Consider the following 17,506-nt stretch of genomic DNA (forward strand, 5'->3'; position numbering starts at 1 on the left):
TCCTTTAAATCTAATTCTAGACACAAAAGTTTGTTTTTCAGCAGAGATCTCCACAGAGATGCTCTCTTTTAGTCTTGGCTTAATGCAAGGAAATGCAAGGAAGACAGACCCTTATGTGTATGTGTGTTAATACATATTGTCCATATGTCAATGTTGACATTATGTGTGTGTGTGTGTGTGTGTGTGTGTGTCTTTGTCTCACATTTTAAGAACTCCTCTCTGGTCTTTGATTCAGTTGAAATGGCCTTAATGTCCGTCACTGTTGTGAGAGATAAAGAATGATATTATGACCAAAACAGCCTCACAAGTACCCGCATCACGTAGAATTCACTGGCAATCCATGCTCTTAAATCAGCAGAACAAACAGCATTCACACTGCAGGAAATACAATCTAAGTCTTATTAATGTTATATTAAAGGGGAAATCCAGTGGGTTTTAAATATGTTAAGTATGACCATAAGATAGAGTCATGGACGAGGGGTGACCCTATCTAGACCCGAAGCATTCAGAAGTTTTTTACAGATTCTTTCATAGTGCTAATAGCGTTAGCAAACAGGGCAGTTCTACTGCACATAAATCGCTTCTTTTAACCCATCCACAAAGTTCTTTTACTTCTAACCACCTGAAAGTTTATTTACAAGATAGTTTATACACACACTACCTGGAGTCATAGTCTTGAGCTTGGTTTCCGGGCGACGCCATTTTGAATTTAGAACGAACGAGAATCTCATGTTGTTGATGGAAGGAGGACTGTGCGGAAGGAGGGGGTGTGTCACCCGGGGGGGGGGGGGGGGGGGGGGGGGGGGGGGAGCGGGTTTAACGCATGAGTTGTAAAAGATTAATTCGACTCTTGCGCCACACTCTAGTCCAGCGGTGGAGCTAATACACCAAATAGTTGCCATTTAAAGAAAAAGAAGAACAACAACAAGAACAAGAAGAGGTCCTCCTTCTGTCAACAACACAAGATTCTCGTTCGTTCTAAATTCAAAATGGTGTCGCCTGGAAATCAAGCGGAAGACTCTATGGGCTTTTCAAGTCAAGGATTCGTGCTTGGAGTCCTGCCGAGTCGAATCCTTCAAAGACAAGGCAAAGCTTCTTCTTAGCATACGGAAAACACACAATGGAACAGACTAACTAGCGAGTGTGCAGGAAGCTGCAGGTGCATTATTAAAAATCATGTGCGCACAGGATTGTGGGTGTTCCAAGCACGGAGAGGATACACGCATGCATCCTCGAAAATCTCAGAACGAAGGACTCAGTGCTTGATAGAATTTTAAAGCACCCTTGACATTGGAACAGTGCTTGGCGAGATTCGATAGCGTAACGTCCTTGAAAGAGCGGCTTTAAAGGACCCATCCTTGACTTTGAGAAACGGTCTATGGCTCCAGGTAGTGTGTGTATAAACTGTCTTCTAAATAAACTTTCAGCACACATACAATGTAGACAATGCCTCGTTTTAAATGTTAAGGACCTAATTACACCGTCGACGAAGTGTGGAGCTCTTGTTAGCCTTGTAGATGGGTTAAAAGAAGCGATTTATGTGCAGTAGAACCAATGTCGTGTTTGCTAATGTTATTAGCACTATGGAAGAATTGGTAAAATGTCTAACTTCGGAATGCTTCGGGTCTGGATAGGGTCACCCCTCTTCAATGACTATCTTATGGTCATATTTAAAACCCATTCAACAACGGATTTCCCCTTTAAGATCAAAAAAACTATTTGGTATTGTTTTTAATATGAAGAGACTTACCTAGCGCTCTTTCGAAAGATAATTTTTACTTAATTTAAGAAGACGTTGACTTATTTTAAGGAGTCTTCTCAAGATACATTTGCTTAACTCACTGGCAGACAAATTTGTTTTGTTTTCAGGATGAGAAGACTTAAATTAAGTCAAAGGAAGTTATGAGAAAGTGCTAGGTAAGTGTCTTTATACTGAAAGCAATGGCAACTAGATTTTTTGATCTTGATTAAGCAGTTTTTGCAGTGCAGGCACTGGAAAGGATCTGTTTAAAAGGGCTATGCAGCTCTTCGAGCCAAGCCTTTGATTCACTACAAGAAGCAGTAACATTACTTAATGCAAATGTAAGTTTATAAACAGGAAGATGACCAACCAGCTGCAGATATCGGTCGGACTTCCTGTTTGCAGACATCCTCCTTCTGAGGTTTCAGTGTGTTGGAGGATTTCTCCGCAGAGAGACTTTGCTTGACAGTGATGCTTGATATATCTTTAGACTGAGGTACGTGGGGAGTCTGTGAAGGAAGGAAGGAAAAATACTTTCTCACTTTTACAAACCTTTATTTAAACAATCTACAATCAGAAACTTCCCGAAGAAGGCTAGACGCCGCAAACCACCAAAGTATAATTTTTTAATCATGTAGATTTGCCTATTAAAATAAAGGCAGGCATTTCAATCTTTTCTTCAACAGACCAGTGCCTTGGTTTTTTTGCTAAATTGTTCATGCCCCTACACCAAAGCGCACCTTCTTGGTTTCAATATCACCAATTCCAAGAATCTCTCTAGACCTACAAGTTTTCATTAATGACCTTAATAAGGTTTACCTTCTGGGACAGCTGGTGAGAGACAGTGGTGTTTCCTGAGTCTTCGGAAGTCATATCCACATCATCAACTTCTGCAAGAGGTGCGCTTGATGACACAGCAGGAGCAGTGGAGGTGGCTGCAGGAGGTGAGCTTGATGAAACCGCAGGAGCAGTGGAGGTGGCTGCAGGAGGTGAGCTTGGTGAAACAGCAGGAGCAGTGGAGGTGGCTGCAGGAGGTGAGCTTGATGACACAGCAGGAGCAGTGGAGGTGGCCAGAAGGCTGTGGGGCTCAGATGCGTTCTGGCTGAGATGTGACCTGTCTGAAGTAGGCCCTGTACTGTCAGCAGCAGGCGCTATGGTTGATGAGGTGGTGTCTGTGAGGTCTGAATCAGGATTGACCCCCATCTCCCACTCATCTAAAAATTTGTGTATGTTCTCTTTAAACATTTCAATGAATTGCTTTGAGAGGCCCTTTTCATGGTCATTGGAAAGACAGAGTTCAGGCCCAATGTTCTGGTGAGTGATGACTCTCCCCCCCAGGTCAGTTATTAAAGAACGTGCTCTGTGATTGATTACATCAATGGCTTTTTCTGTGGCTTCGTCAGTCATGCTTTTAAATTTCCAGGAGCCTCCTGGCAGCATGTCGGACCACACAATCAGGCACTGGGGGAAGATTCTGTGCGTTTTACCCAAATCCTTCCTGATGCTTTTCAGACTAAAGTGTGGATTTCTCAGGTCAACGTTCTTCCCTCCCAGATGAATGAGGAGCATGTCTGGGCGGGGCTGTTGCCGTTTGAACCGGCACATCTCGATTACCAGTTCCATCCAGGTCATCTGAGGAGTCCCCCACTGGTGAACCCTCATGCTCGCGCATGTATTCCCTAGTTTAGCAGCCTGATTTTGTGCTGATGTTATCCTTTTGGCCAAACCTGAAAGAGCAAAACCACACATCCACACCACTTTGGGTGGACCTTTCACATCACATTTTTTGGTAACAGGGCCTGCAAGACAGAAAAAACACAGTGCATTGCATTAGCGTTTAGTCAATCACTGTTGGTTCAGTCCATCAGCCCGACCATCGCACCAGCTATCACACATGTCATCAATGCCTCGCTAACCTCCGGTACATTTCCAACAGCGTTCAAAATGGCCCGGGTAACACCGTTACTTAAGAAAACTTCTCTCAACCCTGCTCAAGTCGAGAACTACCGCCCTGTCTCACTCCTGCCTTTCCTATCCAAAGGCTTTGAACGAGGTCTCTGACTTCCTTTCACAGAACAACCTTCTGGATCCAAATCATACATAGTACAGACAAGTCCTAAATTATGCGATAGCGAACGTCAAAAAGTCTAATTGCTCCTTTTTTAAACGGACTGTCAGAAAAGACTACATGCACCCAGGGCCAACCTTAATTTAATCCGACCTGAACAAAACCGCGTCATGAGCTGGCTATTAACGTGCCTTTTAGGCTCTCAAAAGTGTAGCTTATCCTACACATGGACACAAATTGCATGCTTAAATAGCCTAAGAACTATTTTAAAACTGTTTTGTTAAACTATTCAACCGTAACACTTGCCATCACGCATGCACCTCTTCCTCTCCCTCTCTCGTGCACTCACACACACGATGGCAAAGCATCCTCTTTGTGACAGGTCAGGTCCCTTAACAAGCACATAGCCCATTGTGCAGGCCTACTCTATGAAAATAATTGCTATCACTCAGCTCTTGGATTAACATGATACACAGGATTTACACTTACAAAGTGATGCAAGTTGATAGACAATTGTGTATCAAAAGAAGAAAGAAAAGTTTGCATAATTAAATGATTTTTAATTACATTTTTGCAGCATATAGCCTTTACTATCTACCCCCCTTTTTGACAACTGACATATCGGTTTTACATATCGGTTATCGGCCTCCTGTTTTGGTAATAATTGATATCGGTATCCGCCCTGAAAAAAACATATCGGTCGATCCCTAGTCATCAGTACTTATTCTGCTCACACTTAAGTCGCAAAAACAGTGACTTCAGACCTGACTTGCGACTCCACCTCAAAAGACTTCACACTTGACTCGGACTCGAGCTTTGAGACTAGTGAACATGCAGTTATTGCTTCTAAAATCTAAATTTATTCACTCACCGATCAAGAAATGCATTTACCATGGTACATGTCTTCCTGGAGTTGTGCCTTTTATCATTACTTTCAGCTACAATAACTTCTAGGCTGATCTGACGGCCGTTTCTATTCCGCCCTGCAGCTCAGGCTGGAAACCTGTACATCTCTTTCTGCTGCTTCTGTTACACTTTTGCGGGGACCAATCACAAACTGGCTTATCCACCTGGCGCGCTATTGGCAGGTTTAAAACAATGACGATAGCGGGAGAGCCTGGAGTTTTTGCGTCGCTCTGTAAACGTCACCCGGTTCTTTGATCAGATTGGTGAATGACAATCCAATAGCGTACAGAGTCATTTGAACTATGCCCGTTGATCAAGCCTCTTGTGCAGTAGAAAATACATAGCGGACTCCCCAGAGTAATGTTCAATCTTAAAAGACTGAGCTTAGTCTGGTGAAAGCCAGACTAAATAAAGTTGTGCACAGTGGAACAGCTACATGCAAGGTGTATGGCACCAGGATAAATTATGCCGGTTCAACAACCTTTAATTTCATCAGGCATCTCAAAACGCACCCAGATAGGTCAGTCACTTACTACTGTGAAAGGGACGTTAAACTTAGCATGTATCGTCACAGGTAACAAGCTAACCATTGCAAAGTGTTGTGTTAATGCTGGGAACAGACAGATTGCATCTTTATAGTTGGCCATATGATGCGACACACTTAGGTTAGGGCTAGAGGGATATGTTAAGTAGCAGATTAGACACAATGTTGGAGACCCAAAGTAAATTCTGGATGTAGACTAAATTAAGCTAGCTCCAGCATGAGTGATATTTTTCCTGTCACAAGATCACATCCACTCTTGGCTGCCAACACTTTGATTTCAGAAAAAAAAAAAACATGATAGAAATGTTGCAGTATTAGTTTAGAGCTATTTCCCCCCAAAAACTACACATCAGTTGTATCATGTACTTTTCATAAGTGGCAAGCAAAATAAGAAATTGGAAAAAAATAATATTGAAACAGAGATCTTAATTTATGTTTCTTCAGATTGCAGCATTGCAGTAGACCCCATAACGTTATCCTACAACTGATTTTGCACTCAGAGTGTGTGTGTATGTGTTTGTGTGTAAACTGCACTCAGTGTGTGTGTGTGTGTGTGTGTGTGTGTGTGTGTGTGTGTGTGTGTAAACTGTACTCAGCATGTGTGTGGTACCTGTGATGGGCTCACTGCTCCCATGTGTCAGGTTCACCTCCACAGAACTCTCATTGCTCTCTCTGACCTGCTGCTGCTGGAGGTCAAGAACACACAAGATCAGTCAAAACTATTGCAGAGTGTTGAATCAAAAGAATCTTTTCACAAGTTGAGCTGTTATTATTACCCCCCAAACGCCAAAATAAAAATGAAATCTCTGACTTGAGACAGACTGTTAGGTAATCTGAGAAATTCTACACACCGAAATAACACCTGCATCACCTCATTCTCCAACCAACAGCACTCGAGCAACTCTCAAATGGCTATAAAATCGACAACAAATCTGTTTGCTAAGCCCATACTCACATTAATGAGGAGAAAATACATCTTGATATCAGACATCATTTCTGCTACCCTGAACAAGTAGAAAAAATACGGCTTTTTTGACCCGAACTAGCAACTTGCTTAGTCCTATTGCAAGCGATGCAACCCCACTTAGAGTGCTGCAGAAGTGTCGTTAGTCTTATTAAGAGTTTATGTGCCATCAAAATGATTTGAATGACAAAGGCATTTGAACCTTTTTTGAACCATAAAAACATAAACTGTTCTAGCCAACCACCGACGAGACGCGCATTTAGGAGAGTTTCAATTGCATGGGAGGGAGGGGGAGTAGCGAGCTAGCTCTGTTTTGTTTGAACGTCAACAGAAGTGACATAACCCAATATCACTTAGAGCACCTTTAATGAGATAATGATTAAGTAAGTGACTTCTTGGTTTCAATATCACCAATTCCAAGAAGCTCTCTAGATCTACAGGTTTTCATTAATGACCTTAATGAGATAATGATTAAGTAAGTGACCTGGTTTACCTTCTGGGAGAGCTGGTGAGAGATGGTGGTGTTTCCCGAGTCTTCGGGAGTCATATCCACATCATCACCTGCTGCAGGAGGTGCGGTTGATGAAACAGCAGGAGCAGTGGAGGTGGCTGCAGAAGGTGCGCTTGATGAAACAGCAGGAGCAGTGGAGGTGGCTGCAGGAGGTGCGCTTGATGACACAGCAGGAGCAGTGGAGGTGGCTGCAGGAGGTGCGCTTGATGACACAGCAGGAGCAGTGGAGGTGGCTGCAGGAGGTGAGCTTGATGACACAGCAGGAGCAGTTGAGGTGGCTGCAGGAGGTGAGCTTGATGACACAGCAGGAGCAGTGGAGGTGGCTGCAGGAGGTGAGCTTGATGACACAGCAGGAGCAGTGGAGGTGGCTGCAGGAGGTGAGCTTGATGACACAGCAGGAGCAGTGGAGGTGGCTGCAGGAGGTGAGCTTGATGACACAGCAGGAGCAGTGGAGGTGGCCGGAAGGCTGTGGGGCTCAGATGCGTTCTGGCTGAGATGTGATCTGTCTGAAGTAGGCCCTGTACTGTCAGCAGGGGGCGCTATGGTGTCTGTGAGCTCCGATTCAGGATTGACCCCCATCTCCCACTTATCCAAAAATCTGTGTATGTTCTCTTTAAACATTACAACGACTTGCTTTGAGAGGCCATTGGAGAGATAGCGTTCAGGCCCAATGTCCTGGTGAGTGATAACTCTCCCCCCCAGGTCAGTTATTAAAGAACGTGCTCTGTGATTGATTACATTAATGGCTTTTGTTTTGGCTTTGACTGTCATGCTTTTGAATTTCCAGGAGCCTCCTGGCAGCATGTCGGACCACACAATCAGGCACTGGGGGAAGATTCTGTGCGTTTTACCCAAATCCTTCCTGATGCTTTTCAGACTACAGTGTGGATTTCTCAGGTCAACGTTCCTCCCTCCCAAATGAATTAGGAGCATGTCTGGGCGGGGCTGCTTCTCTTTGAACCGGCACATCTCGATTACCAGTTGCGCCCAGGTCATCTGAGGAGTCCCCCACTGGTAAACCCTCATACTCGCGCATGTATTCCCTAGTTTAGCAGCCTGATTTTGTGCTGATGTTATCCTTTTGGCTAAATTTGAAAGAGCAAAACCACACATCCAGACCACTTTGGGTGGACCTTTCACACCACATGTTTTGGTAACAGGGCCTGCAAGATAGAAAAAACACAGTGCGTTACATTAGCGTTTAGTCACCGTTGTACTGTTATCGCTGGATAATGACTTCTTATTCCTTCAACCATTTTTCTGTGTCTAATTCAGGTTGAACCATTTAACTTTGAAACTTTGTTCAAACTTTGTTGTGTAGGTCTTCTAAAGGACTGGGCAGCAATACATTTTTATTTTTGTAAACTTTGTAGTTTTTGAGATACTAATAAAAAACAATCTAATTTTCCCACATAGACTTTACATTGGACATTATGCCATCGTAGAGCCAATTAAACTGAGTTGCACCTGTTCCAACTGCCATCTGCTCAACTGACAGCGCTCTCTGGGGTAGATTTACTGACATTAGCGCAGTTTACGCTGCGTCTGTTTATGCGAGTTCGGTAATAGTGCGCGCTGTGCTTCCTCATTGTGCAAAGTATTTATCAAACCAGCAGCATATCGTGTAACCAACCTTTCTCCACCCTCTACCACAATTTACCGACGTCTACAACTGAACGGCATACTTCAATCACAAGCACAGTTGAATGAAGTTTGCTGATGACGGCATTAAAACAAATCAAACGTTTAGCGATCACGAAATAATTCAATACATGATAAGATGTCAACAAGCAGGGAGATATTGAAAAGCAGTAGTTCTACTCAAACTACTTGTGGTAGGCTATGGGAGATTGGTCAAATCTTGCAAGTAGGCAAGTTTAAGTGGATAACTTGGAAGTGTATGGAAGAATATTAGACTCAAAAGTTTTGTGTGTATCACGTTTTGAAACTGTAAAAATTATCTGTACAAGTAATTGTCAAAATTGTCAGTGGTATAAAATTGTGTTTGTTTTTCTGATGTGCTAGCTGGCCCCTTATATATATATCCGGACGATATTCTCTATGAAGATATTGTCAGCCGAGGGAATTCGTTATCTTTGTCAGATGATCTAGGCAGAAGTCTCTAATGTCACCCGTCATAGCAATGCCCTTACGTGGACATTCATGTATTCCATCTAATCAGTGATGCTGAACATCTGAGCAAGAATAGCCTGAAATAAATCGGACATAGCCTACAGTAGGCCTAATAAATTTAAATAACCATTTTAACAAACTTGTTGAATTGAATGTCATATTACTGTACCCTGCACATAAAGGCAACGCATTTCCACAGCACCAGAATCCAACCGAATGCATACCTCCCTCAAGCCCCTCCATAATCGGCCTTCCACTATTATTTACGATGGCCAACTCCTCTGCTACTGTAAAACACTCTGGTGCCTTACAGTAGTGTTCAAAGACTCCTTTTTCTTGTTAGCTGTAAAACAGAGGCCAAATGAAGGCTATAGCCTACTAGGCCTACATGTTTCCATAATTAGGAAATATTAATGCAAGCTATAACTATATAAACCTACTATTCTGAATAATGTGTTTGTGTTTCATTTTCACCTGCTGCCATGTGCATTTGGCAATGGTGTTGCATCTGAAATGTTCACTGGATTAGGCATACACTAAATCAGTCAATGGGGGCTACTTAAATATTCAATATCCTATTACTGTAATCTATATGCCCACTTCTAAATTGTGTTGCATCTGTAGGCATTTCTATGAACTCAAAATAAGCAATTTAATTATTTCAACTCATTTCAGACATTCCGCAAGCTATTAATCCTCCGTAACACATATTTGAAGAACATGTGGAAATAAAACTTTACTTTTAGGCATTAAGGCTACCCGATCTGCAATACGTTGCCAACAGCCTTGCTTTGTTCACTGCCGACGTATTTGATTTTTGTCGTAGAGTGGGTTTTAATTCCTCATAACTTGGCATAATAATTGTGCATTCCTCGTAAAAGGTGATCGCGTCATCATTGAAAGTGGTGACTTGCGCTGCAACACGCCCCTTTTATGTGAACGCGCACAAACTCCAATTAGGTTAACCCCGGCTCAACAAATCAACTTCATAATCAGCGTCGTAGTACCGATTAACACCACTTAAGATAACCAGGTTTTGTCAACCCTGGTTTAACAAAGTAACCCTGGGTTATATCTGTGTAGGTTAAGCTCCCTTCGTAGTACAGGCCCCTGGTGATCAGTGTGTGTGTAAACTGCACTCAGTGTGTGTGTGTGTGTGTGTGTGTGTGTGTGTGTGTGTGTGTAAACTGCACTCAGAGTGTGTGTGGTACCTGTGATGGGCTCACTGCTCCCATGTGTCTGGTTCACCTCCACAGAACTCTCATTGCTCTCTCTGACCTGCTGCTGCTGGAGGTCAAGAACACAAATTCATTGATATTAATCCTCAACTGTAGTAAAGAACAGAATAAAGACAAAGATAAAATACAGTGAAGATGACATCTGCTGCAGCCATCTCAACTCTATTTTGCAGCTTGCTCTAAAACAAATACACATGTGCAAATGCTGCAATACTAGATGATATGTGTTGAACTAGTTTAGATAATATATGTTTAAATAGTTTAAGCAAAGCTGTTCTAACATAACCTGACCCTAGCCAGATGAATTTTGTTCCGCTTAGCTCCGCCTAGCTCCGCTTAGCTCCGCCTAGCTTCACTCACATCCATCTAGGACCTCTTCCATTGAGTGATTTCTGCAACCGACTTTATGGTTCAGCCAATCAGGACGCAGGGCGGGAGTTTCATAGATGTGACATAGCGTAGAAGCGACTGTGACACTGTTATTAGCGTCACGGGTTGGCTTCGATGTGAGTGGTTGAAGTAGCACGTCAATAGATGACGGACAAGTGGCTTTATTCAATCATATGCAAGCATTTTTTGATTAGGCCCAGCCTTCTGAAGCAACACTTCAATGGATCGGTTCCAGATGGATGAGTGGAGCTAGGCGGAGCGAAATTCATCTGGCTAGGGTCAGGTTAGTTCTAACAGACAAAACTGTATGTAGATGAGACGTTAGTTTTCAGAACAGAACGGAAATGCTGAACAGAGAAACATGGTCTCATGACAGGATTTACATGCTGCCTGTTCTTAGCCTCTCTTCCTCGTCCATTAATTCCGTATAGCAGGACACCTCGGCGGCCGTTACTCCTTACGTAACACAACCAGCCAAAAACAAGTTGCTCCAATCTTTAGATGCAGTTCGGGCTTCAAATAAAGCTTTCAATGTTCAGAATTTCCAGCCTCTCTGAATTTTCTCTGGGTTTGAATCAAGATTTTTTTTTATCATATTCACTGAAACCGACACTATGCTCCGACAGAACATCAGCCGGTTTTAGAAAAAAAAAAAAAATGCACTTCTACCTCCACCTAGAGCTTGTTATTTGCTTTGCAAGTAGTAGGTCCAGAGTAGGGCTGAGTGAGATCTGACTGTCAGTCACAGTCTGGTGCAGTCTGGTGCACACTGACGAGCACAAACTTGATGAGAGGGTGCTTGGTGGTAGTGGGGGAGGGGCATGAGAGTTCAAAACTTTGGCTAAGTCCCCTCAATCTGTCAGACTTGCCAACTGCAGCTTTAAGGGTTACACAACTAACAACCCAACATCTGTCCCACTGCACATTCTCCTCTGTCTCCCCTGGACAAGGGCGCAAAAAGCAGCTCAACACTCAGCAGTCTGGCTGTACTGCATATCCCTCAACACCCAGCAGTCTGGCATATCCCTCAACACTCAGCAGTCTGGCTGTACTGCATATCCCTCAACACTCAGCAGTCTGGCTGTACTGCATATCCCTCAACACTCAACAGTCTGGCTGTACTGCATATCCCTCAACAAGAAGCTCAACAGCCAAGAATCAAAAAATTCCAAGGCACTCTCTATTGAAAAAGTTAAAAAGCCTTTATTATTATGGCTTGGTCAAGTTAACCTTCTAAAAAACTCCAACGCATTTTGGCTACATGCCTTCTTCCGGGAGTCCGGTGGGCCTTTATGCACATAAACAGGGTCCCCACTCACGTTTACACCGATGGGCCTTTATGCACACATACATAAACAGGGTCCCCACTCACGTTTACACCGATGGGCTTTGATGCACACTTCTGATTTTCTGCCTATATCCGATTTTTTGGGCTCCTGTTTACATTTAGGAAGAGACTGCAGAGGGGCACACTGCCAGTCACATTAACACAGGGAGGGAGCACATAAACAGGGTACCCACTGCCAGTCACATTAACACAGGGAGGGAGCACATAAACAGGGTTCCCACTCACATTTATACCGGTGGGCCTTGATGCATTTTTTGGGCTGCTGTTTACATTTAGGAAGAGACTGCAGAGGCTGAACAAAAGATCATCGGCTGCCCTCTGCCGTCCTTGACTGCCATTTATAACTCTCGTTGTCTCAGCAGGGCCAGAAACATCTTGAAGGACACCACCCACCCCGGCTTCCATCTCTTTAACCTGTTGCCCTCTGGCAGGCGCTTTAGGTCCATACGAGCCAGAACAAACAGATTCAGGGATAGCTTCTCCCCCAAAGCGGTCACCATACTTAACGCAAATTTGCACTAATGTAAACTGCACTGACAATATTTGCACTGACCACTAACTAACTCTATCGTCAATTCTCATTCAGTCGCTCTTTGGACTCAAGTCTGTACTTATATTCTGTTTGTCTGTTTGTGTTTTTTACTGTGTATTAAGATTTTTTATTGTATAGTCTTTTATATTGTGCTAATTATGTGTGCACTTTTACGGAGATGCTCATAATGACAATAAAGGCTTTCTATTCTATTCTATTAATTTACGTTTGAGAGTGACCTATATCAGATATCTGTGTTATAGTGTTGCAAGGTGTATCGATACTAAAAAGGTATCACGATGCCTTCACGCAAAAAACGATACGATTTCAGTTTTTATAATCGATACTTTATTAAAACTAGATGTACCGCATAGCGGTACAAAATATGACCACCGCTCAGTCCTGTGCATCCGTTCCGCGAAAAGAAATCACACTTCAATTTCTCTCCATATTTTACTCCATCCCCCACTCTTGAAACTTTTGTGTAGGCCTATGCTTGTTTGGCATGTCTGAGTGTGTGTGTGAGGCTGCACAGAAAGTAGCCTACTGGTGCTGAAAAGGTGAATAGATTGTAGAATAGCCAAAGAAGATGTAGCATTGTTATAAAACCTTTAAAATCTCTAAACAATCACAAGTAGAGCAGTTCATCACAGTTCATCCATTGCAACTGGATTGATGAAAGGTCACTTACACCTGTAGGCTACATTGTATTTGGCCTACTGTACATCAGAAGGCCTAAAGATTAGGCCTCTGCATAGCATTCAGTGATTTGCATGCAGTAATTTTAACACTGACCTTGATCTAGCCTAATTTGGCTATTTAAAGCTACTTTATTGCTAAAACACAATACAATGTAAATGAACAATAAAGGACTTAATCGCACAAAGTAGGCCTACTATTTTACTGACTATAAAAAAAATAATAATTATGTAGGAAGTTTAGAAGTTTAGAACCCAGAATTGACCTGCACACTACAAAAGTGCACCGAATTCAACACGAATGACTCCATACACTTGGAGGAGGTATGAGTCCTTTCTTCTCCAGATATCTTAGGATTTCCCTGTAGTATCGTTTTAGTATCAAGCATCGTGATATTTATGGTAGGTATCGTATCGAAGTCATAATTTTGGTATCGTGACAACACTACTGTGTTAACATGGTTCACTACCATTCAACATTTGAGACATCACTTGCTCTGTGCAAACACCAGTTAGCCACAGCATCTTAAACACATCACTTTGAGAGACATTTTCAGTCATCAACTTAAAGTTTGCATTGCTTGAAACATACCACATAATTATGATCACATACCTCTAGGCCTCATACACCTTTACATATACATACCTTTAAGCCTAATACACCTTTATGAAATTGACTTTTTAAAATTCCATGACATAGTCTGTACATAGCAGAGCAGAGAAGCGTTGCTATTTTGGGGGACGTTGACCCAGAAATTGCCTCCATGATAAAAACAAATTTCTCAGTCTACTGCACCTTCTCTTTATCTGCAGTCCCCAGACCCTCTAGCTTTGGAGCAGGGATGAATACGCGATCGGTCAACCTCCTGACCCTGATGGCTTGATCGCCAGCTTCAGATGTGCTTTTCTAGAAAGAAAGAGGTGACAAAGGTGGGCTAGGGTTAGAATGACCGTATGGACTCTGTATCGGAGACGGATTTTGCCAAAGGAGCCAAATAGTTATCCTATATGGCTTCGATAGAAAAATGTATTTGACACATTGTGATGCATCGAGGAATCGAATCGAAGACATGATAATCGTAATGGAATGGAATCGGGAGATCAGTGCCGATTCCCACCTCTACTGGGGAGCAGCACAGTTACATCCCAAAAGTAAAACCCCTCCCACTCTCATACACTTACCGGCACAACAGTGAACTCCACCTTCTCTAAGAGGGAGAGCTCCTTCTCCTCCATCACCTCACAGAATTTAAAGTACAGTTCAGGGTCCTGCGGGTACTTGATGTATCCAAACTCAAAGATATTACTAAGGCCAACAACAACGCCCTGAAAGCAGATAAATACACCCCTTAAAGTGAAACTTCAGGATTCTTTTTAACCTGGACCACATTTTCTCATTTTTTTGGGGGGGGGGGGTTGTTGATTTTTTTTTACTAGGGACAAGACGAAATCGAACTAGCTTTCATCGTTTGTTTACCTCAGTTAAACTACCTTTTTACTATAGTTTTGTCCGTAGTAAACAGTTGGATACCAACAGACAAATAGAAACTAGGGCCCAGGTTAGAATACCGCAGTTTCCCTTTAAGGCAAGGTATGACATCACACTTCTGGCCCAGGTTAGAATACTGCGATTTGCCTTTAAGGCAAGGTATGACATCACCCTTCTGGCTTTGATTGTGACGGTGCCTTCTGATCTGGGCTTCTTCTGGACCTTCAAAGTGCCTCAAATCACACACACACACACGCACACACACACACACACACACACACACACACACACACACACAGTCTTCTCTGGCACACTCATTGCTGACAACTGAGCATTCACCAGACTCACTATTTTGCGTTGCTCCTCTGTGTGATCGCACTCAAAGGTGTCGGCCAGGATCTCCACGTTGACGGCCCTCTCTGCCTTGGTCTTGAGGTTGGTGGATATTTTAAACTGAACTTTATCCCCAACCAGCATGGTGGCCTTCGTTAGCACATCGTCTGCACTGAAGCTCAGCTTCTTCTCCACTCCCTCCACAAACGCCTGCAAAGTCCCCAGCAGAAGCTCCTGCAGTACCATTGTAAAACAGTATAAATTAGCGATGTCTATAAAAACCTTAGTAATTTAATAATACAATAATTATTAGGGCTGTCAAAATAATGCATTAATTTTGATTAATTAATTACAGAGAGAATAACATGTTAAACAAATTAGCGCTGATTAATCGCATTTGACCGTACATATGACCAACTAACTGGACTTTTCATGTGTCACGCCGATGCCGTACAACCCCCTCCTCCCTCTCTCTCTCTCTTGCCGTACAACCCCTCTCCTCCCTCTCTCTCTCTCTCTTGCCGTACAACCCCTCTCCTCCCTCTCTCTCTCTCTTGCCGTACAACCCCTCTCCTCCCTCTCTCTCTCTCTCTTGCCGTACAACCCCTCTCCTCCCTCTCTCTCTCTCTTGCCGTTCAACTCCCTCTTCTTCCCCGCTCTCTATATATAGTATATAGTACTATTGATATACTTATCAATACTAACCATCATGATTTATAATAATACTAACCCACTCTATATCTCTCTTTCTTCCCCCTTACCTCACTTGTGAGCTAAACCATCACCAGTCATCAGCCATCCTTGTGTTTGGCCCTCATCTCACCTGAAGACCAATCCCTACTGCCCCATCATCGCCTGTTGCTGTTGTTGAAGTCCCATCCCTATGACTGCCCTATCATTGCCTGTTGCTGTTGTTGAAGTCATATAGATAGATAGATACTTTATTGATCCCCAGGGGAAATTCAAGGTCTCAGCAGCAGCATACATATAACACAAACACATTCTTTAACAGCAGAAAGAGTAATTAAAGTATATAATATAAAAACACAACTAAGCAGTAAGGACAATAGAAGATAAAGAATATGCTAAATATACTAAAATACAAATTATACTAACACTTAATACAATATATAAATTATACTAAAATACAAATTACAAAAATACAAATTATACTAACACTTAATCTAAATCAATTCTAAAAACAGTATCCACATAGTGGTGATTAATAAATCAGAGGCGCTTGCAATGACTGAGGCAGGGACTGAGCCTGTGATTCTCTGTGCATAGTAAGGTATGGTAAGGTTCTCTAAGGTGCTCTGTGTGAATGAGTGTCATGGTGGTAGTGCAATGGTGATAGTGGCCATGGTGATAGTGCAAATGAGTAAGTCAACAGTGCAACAATGCAGAAATAAAGTAAAGTCTATATATCTATATATTTAACTATTTAAGAAAATTTATAAGTGTGGCCACAGTTCGGCTGTGGCATGGAGGGGGGGGGGGGGGGGGTTATGCATATGTGCTAATATAGCACGCAAACAGTGAGGCATAAAGACAGTGGTACAAGTGGCTAGTGGACAGACAGTACCAAACATGGAGGGGGTGAAGAGGCAGACAGACTATGCAGAGAAGTCTATCTCTCCTCTTCCCTTAAGTGAGGCATTGAACAGTTCAATGGCCCTGGGGACAAATGACTTTCTCAGTCTGTCAGTTGTCCAAGGCAGTGAGCGAAGTCTCCAGCTGATCAGGCTCTTCTGCTTAACAATAGTGCTGTGGAGTGGGTGACACTCATTGTCCAAGATGTTGATCAGTTTGTTCAGGGTCCTTTTGTCAGATAGTGAAGTGATGCACTCCAGTTCAGCTCCCACCACAGAGCCAGCTTTCCTTACCAGCCTGTCAATTCGCCCCACATCCTTCTTCCTTGTGCTTCCTCCCCAGCATACTACTGCATAGAAGAGGACGCTGGCAACAACAGACTGGTAGAACATCCTGAGGAGCTTACTGCACACATTGAAGGACCGCAGCCTCCTCAGGAAGTACAGCCTGCTCTGCCCTTTCTTGTAGAGTGCATCAGTGTTGGCTGACCAGTCCAGTTTATTGTCCAGGTGGAGACCCAGATACTTGTAGGTGCTAACCACTTCCACATTGACCCCATCAATGTGGACTGGTAGCAGAGTGGGCTTAGACCTGCGGAAATCCACCACCATCTCCTTGGTCTTTGAAGTGTTAAGTTGAAGATGATTGAGTTTGCACCATTGCACAAAGTCCTCCACCGGGCTCCTGTACTCCTCCTCCTGCCCGTTCCTGATACACCCCACAATTGCAGTATCATCAGAAAACTTCTGCATGTGGCATGACTCGGTGTTGTAGCAGAAGTCAGATGTGTACAGGGTGAACAGGACTGGAGAGAGCACAGTTCCCTGTGGCGCTCCGGTGCTGCAGATCACAGTGTCAGAGAGACAGTTCTTCAGTCTGACAAACTGTGGTCGCTCGGTCAGGTAATCTGTAATCCAGGTTACCAGGTGAGCGTCCACACCCATCTGCAAGAGCTCATCTCCCAATCTGAGGGGCTGGATGGTGTTAAAAGCACTTGAGAAATCAAAGAACATGATTC

The 17,506-nt window shown here is 43.2% G+C and overlaps 1 protein-coding gene across 10 annotated transcripts in view; it reads right to left on the minus strand.

The window, feature by feature from the left end:
• The window catches only part of LOC121685730, a 61,293-nt gene that overhangs the window by 1,256 nt on the left and 42,531 nt on the right, over positions 1 to 17,506 (minus strand). For 4 of the 10 annotated variants that reach the window (XM_042066435.1, XM_042066436.1, XM_042066432.1 and 1 more), the window contains 9 exons: positions 14,911 to 15,129; positions 14,256 to 14,399; positions 13,870 to 13,980; positions 10,079 to 10,154; positions 6,717 to 7,897; positions 5,870 to 5,945; positions 2,561 to 3,540; positions 2,112 to 2,250; positions 203 to 259 (listed from right to left, as the gene is read on the minus strand). In XM_042066435.1, coding sequence (XP_041922369.1) covers positions 203 to 259; positions 2,112 to 2,250; positions 2,561 to 3,540; positions 5,870 to 5,945; positions 6,717 to 7,897; positions 10,079 to 10,154; positions 13,870 to 13,980; positions 14,256 to 14,399; positions 14,911 to 15,129 — 2,983 coding nt within the window. The remainder of the gene's footprint in view (positions 1 to 202; positions 260 to 2,111; positions 2,251 to 2,560; positions 3,541 to 5,869; positions 5,946 to 6,716; positions 7,898 to 10,078; positions 10,155 to 13,869; positions 13,981 to 14,255; positions 14,400 to 14,910; positions 15,130 to 17,506) is intronic. The other 6 variants (XM_042066434.1, XM_042066433.1, XM_042066438.1 and 3 more) reach the window with 6 other exon arrangements.

The sequence above is a fragment of the Alosa sapidissima genome, chromosome 16 (assembly GCF_018492685.1).
Source record: "Alosa sapidissima isolate fAloSap1 chromosome 16, fAloSap1.pri, whole genome shotgun sequence".
NCBI lineage: Eukaryota > Metazoa > Chordata > Actinopteri > Clupeiformes > Clupeidae > Alosa > Alosa sapidissima.